Source organism: Plasmodium gaboni, chromosome 13, assembly GCF_001602025.1.
Source record: "Plasmodium gaboni strain SY75 chromosome 13, whole genome shotgun sequence".
Lineage (NCBI taxonomy): Eukaryota > Apicomplexa > Aconoidasida > Haemosporida > Plasmodiidae > Plasmodium > Plasmodium gaboni.
Window position 1 is genome coordinate 672,510 of NC_031493.1, and position 5,567 is coordinate 678,076.

Sequence of the window (5,567 nt, forward strand, 5' to 3'; positions counted from 1 at the left end):
ATAATATTTATATTAGAATAAATATAATTTATAATTTATAAAAAATTTTAACAAAAAAAAAAAAAAAAAAAAAAAAAAAATATATATATATATATATATATTAATTTAACTTTTTTTTTTTTTTTTTTTTTTTTTTTATCTTTAATATTATATATATATATATATGTTACTTTCTTTATTATTTTTTAAGTTGCTTTTTTTTTTAGTATATCTTTCTATATATTTATGTGGATATAAAAATCATATACATTTAAGAATAACATATATTTTTTTATTTAATTATGTATTTCATTATTTTTATATGTTACATTTTAATATTTCTTATATGAAAATTAAAATATATATATATATATATTTTTATATAGATAAAAATATATGCGAAAATATCATTAATATATATATTTATTATAAGTCGTGGAATATATTGTAGAACATACATTTTAATACAGACGCGAGAAAATTAAAAAAAAAAAAAAAAATAAGAAAGCATAAAAAAAAAAAAGGTTTTATCACTTTACAACGACATTGCAACATTTTTAAAAGTCAATATAAAGTAGACATATCTATATGTATAAATATATTTATATATATATATATATTTATATATATATATATATTTTTTATTTTTTGAGAAACGTCAATATGAGGGGTAGTACTATCAACGATATAGCGGAGAGCTCATTGGATTATAAAAGTGATTATTCGCGTGACGACAAAAATGAATTATCTTCCTCTGTAAAAAGTTTTTCTTCTATAGATGAAATAAATAATAAGAAAAGAAAAGATTCTACATATAATACATTCGACGAAAATTTTTTTAAATCCCATTGTGGCGTCGATGAAAACACTTATCAAGAAAGTTATATAAGTGATAATAATCAAACGAAGAATGGACCTTCTTATTTAGTAAAAACAAAAACCATGCAAAAAAAAGATTCTTGTGAAGATTATAAATTAAGAAGTGATAGAGTTCATAGTTCTAAAATTGATAAGATGAATAGTTGGAAGAGTGATAAAATGAATAGCCTAAAAAGCGATAGACTAAATAGTCTTAGAAGTGACAAAATTAATAGCCTAAAAAGTGATAGACTAAATAGTCTTAGAAGTGACAAAATTAATAGCCTAAAAAGTGATAGACTAAATAGTCTTAGAAGTGATAAAATAAATAGCCTAAAAAGCGATAGACTAAATAGTCTTAGAAGTGATAAAATAAATAGCCTAAAAAGTGATAGACTAAATAGTGTTAGAAGTGACCGTATTCGTAGCTTAAAACATTACAAATTAAAAAAAGAAAAACGAATCAGAGACGAACAGATGAAATATATTTATAAGAGTTATAGATCCTGCCCTTTGAAAGAAACTGAAAAAACAGGTATATGGATTATCGATACAATAAATGAAGCCTTAGATAATTTATATGATATGAATGAAAAAGATCTTTATTATAATAATATGGATATAATAGAAAACGAACTAGAAGATAAGAACAATAAAGATATGGATGATGTAAAAAATGATAGTTATGATGATAAAGAAAATATTTATATATCATGTAAAGATATAAATGAACATATACAAATAAAGTGGCCAGATTTCTTAAAATTAAACAATCTAATATATTACAATCATATATTAAATATTTATGAAGGCATAAGAAATATTTTTAATAAATATGAAAAGGAAAGAAAAAATAAAATAAATGAAAATTATAATGATGATGATGAGATGGAGGAGGATAATGATGAGGTGAAATATAATGAAGAAGATATATATGAAGACGAAAAGGATATGGATGATGATAATCATATTAGAAGAGATGAAAAATATAAATACAAAATTAGAAATAAAGATAAAAATATTATGAATCATAATATATTAAAAAATAAGTCTAATAGATTATCTTTACCAAAATTTCCATATAAAGATTTAAAAGATCGTTGTATATCCAAGTGTTATAAAAACCTACCAGAAATATATGTTATGAATGATGAGAATAATATGTCTGAAAATATAAATAAAGATAAGAATTATAATGAGGAATATAATGAAGAGTTTATTATTCAAATGATATCACTTCCTGAATTAGTTCGTGGATTAAAAGAAAGATATATTGAATTTTGTGATATTATAGGAGATCATTTAGAATATATGGAAGAAAATGGAATGTATAGTTTTAAAGAATATTGTATTGAAGTATCTAAAATTTTTACTAGCCATATTATTGATTTAATAACCTTATCAAATATCCCTCATTTTGTATATAACTTATTAGATAATTTCCAAGCATGCATAAAAAATTTTACTCTAGACAAAATAAATTTAATAGATCCTAACAAAAAACAAGATGATTGTAATAAAGAAGGTATGAATAACATTATAATAGAACCATATAAATGTGATATTAATGATGATGATAAAAATTATGATAAATATGATCATAATGGATTACAGTTTGAAAATAATATCATATATAATGATTCTTATGATACTCAAATTTATAATAATAAAACGGAAGGAAATTATTCAATTCAGGTGGATTTAAATAGTAATAATTCAACATCAAACTTAAATACAACCATAGCTATAAATAATATTGATGATAATTACAATAATAATTACAATAATAATTACACCAATAATTACAATAATTACAATAATAATAATAATGTTCATTATAATAGTTGCAATTATTATAGTTATAATGAAAATCCTTATAATAACAACAAAAACAAAACCTTTTCTTTATATCCAAATAATATGTTCAATAATAATTCAAACAACTATGATTATTTAAAAAATAACATGCAGAATAAAGAAAATATGATGACACATAATAATATTCATAGCTTACCTAAATATACAAGGACATATACAAATAATAGAAATAAAATTATGAATACCATGAGATCATGTGAACATATTTCATCTAAATATAATGATATCAAAAATAATCAACATAATAATAATATGAATATATTATCTAGAAGATCTAAAACCAGTACTATGAATATGCCACAACATACAAATGAAGATAAATTAAATAATAAAGAAGAAGATTATAATTTTGAAAAATCAAGTACAAACAATTCAGATATTAATATAAACACAGAAAATAATATATATATGAACAGTTCATATAATGTATCTAATCAGACTGAAAATTATTATACTGCAAATTCTTTACCTCTAAATAATTCATTTCATAATATGGAAACAAATATAAATCAAATCGAAACAAATATAAATCAAATAGAAACAAATATAAATAAAACAGAAACAAATATAAATCAAATAGAAACAAATATAAATCAAATAGAAGCAAATAATTTCTTAGAATGTAAAAGTAAATACACCTCAAGATACCACAACTAAAATGTAACTATTATATGAATATATTTATATATATATATATGTATGAAGAGAGAACACTTAAATATATACAACATATTGATAAAAAATAAAAAAAAAAAAAAAGATTTTATATTATCTACATTGCTGTGCTTTAAAATATTCTTCAACATGATAAAATATATAAAAGTAAACATAATATATATCTATTTTTTTCTAAAGGGTATAATAAATATAAATATATATAATATATATAATATATATGTATATTTCTTTTTATTTTTTTTTTTCGTCAACATATATATATATATATATATATTATTTAAAAACATAAAAATATTATATATAGAAATTATATTTTTATATATATATCATCATAATACGAAAATTTTATTATTTTATTTTTTTTCAAATATATATCTCATATAGACCATGCTTAAAAGATTAAAAATATATTAATATAACAAACAAACCTGCTCCTTTCAACAACGCACACGATAAAATAAAACAAATATATAAATATATATATATATATATATATATATATTCAAATACTTATTAATCTTTTTATAGATTTACAAATAACCATGTTTGTTTATTTTGTATTAATATATAAAAAATACATATATATATATATATATATTATATGTACTTAATATATTTTAAAAAAATAGATGAGTTCTTATTTCTTTTTTTCTTTTTATAGTTATATACAAATAAATAAAATATAAATATATATAATATATATATATATATTATTATATATAATTATAGAATATATCTCATCATATAATTATTAAAATTATTTTTATTTTTTATTATTAATATGAATGAATGCTTATTTTTTTACATCCTTTTTTTTCTTAATAATTTTATATAAATATAATAATTATTATATTATTATTATATATAAAATATTTATAATAACATATTATTTATATATGTATATATATTTTATTATATATATTTTTTCACTACATATTATATATTTATATGAATTGTCGCGTCCTTGTTTTTTTTTATTTATATAATACATACATAAAAATATACATATAATATATATATAATAATAAAATAAAAATAACAAGGTTAACCGAATAATATTTTTAAATACGTATTTTTTTTTTTTTTTCTTTTGGTCATTTATATAAAATTAAAAAAAGAAAAAAAAAAAAATACGTTATATATTATTATATATATATATATATATAATATATATCCATTAGCATTTCATATCTCTTAAAATGCTTTTTTCAATTTTTTATTTTTTATAAAAAATTATTACATGTTAAAAAAAAAAAAAATATATATTTTTTATTTAATATATATAAAAAAAAAAAAAAAATAATTAATACAATATTTACCAACCCTTTAAAAATCCATGATTTCTTCCGTCATTTTTTTATTTTTATAAACATTTATAAAAAAAAAAAAATATAAATAATAATTTTATCATATATATATTTATTATTATTATTATTATAATATCTTATTTTTTTTTTATATATATATAATATACGTTTATTAATATTTATAAATATAATAAAAAAATATAAAATATTATAATATATATTTTATAAAAATATATTTTTTTTAACATTAATGAAAAAAAAAAAAAAAAAAGAAGAAAAAAAAAGAAATGACATATATATATTTTTATTAATATTATATATATTTAATATTATTGTATTATTATTATTATATATATATATATATATTAAGATTATGTAAATTCTTTTTCTTTATTAAATAAATGAGATATAAATATAAATATATATAATATATATATTTAAAAAATATCATACATAATTATATATTGTGATGATATAAATACATACATTTGTAATATAATATAATATTAAAATGATTTCTTGTATTATGACATTATTATATTTTTTTTCTTCTAAAAAATAAAATTAATGTGAAAATTAATATATATAAATGTAAATATATATACATATATATATATATATATTATATCTATGTAAATCCATATATATTTTTTAAAACATATTCATAGTAAAAAATACTTGTAGTATAATAATTATATATGTATATGTGATATTTACATATTTATTATATATATATAAAATTTAAATATATATATAAAGGGTTGCGATTATTCAATGTAATATATATTATATATTTTAATACGTGGTTTTTTTTTTATTTGTATGATTTTATATATAACAATATTAATTATTTCCCCCCTGTCCATA

The 5,567-nt window shown here is 16.5% G+C and overlaps 1 protein-coding gene across 1 annotated transcript; it reads left to right on the top strand.

Moving 5' to 3' along the window:
• Positions 1-642: 642 nt before the first annotated feature.
• On the top strand, positions 643-3,372 carry PGSY75_1319000 (hypothetical protein; the record flags this gene model as incomplete). Its single annotated transcript, XM_018787254.1, has 1 exon — positions 643-3,372. The coding sequence occupies one exon, from the start codon at positions 643-645 to the stop codon at positions 3,370-3,372; it is 2,730 nt and encodes a 909-aa protein (XP_018639996.1).
• Between the last annotated feature and the right edge of the window lie 2,195 nt (positions 3,373-5,567).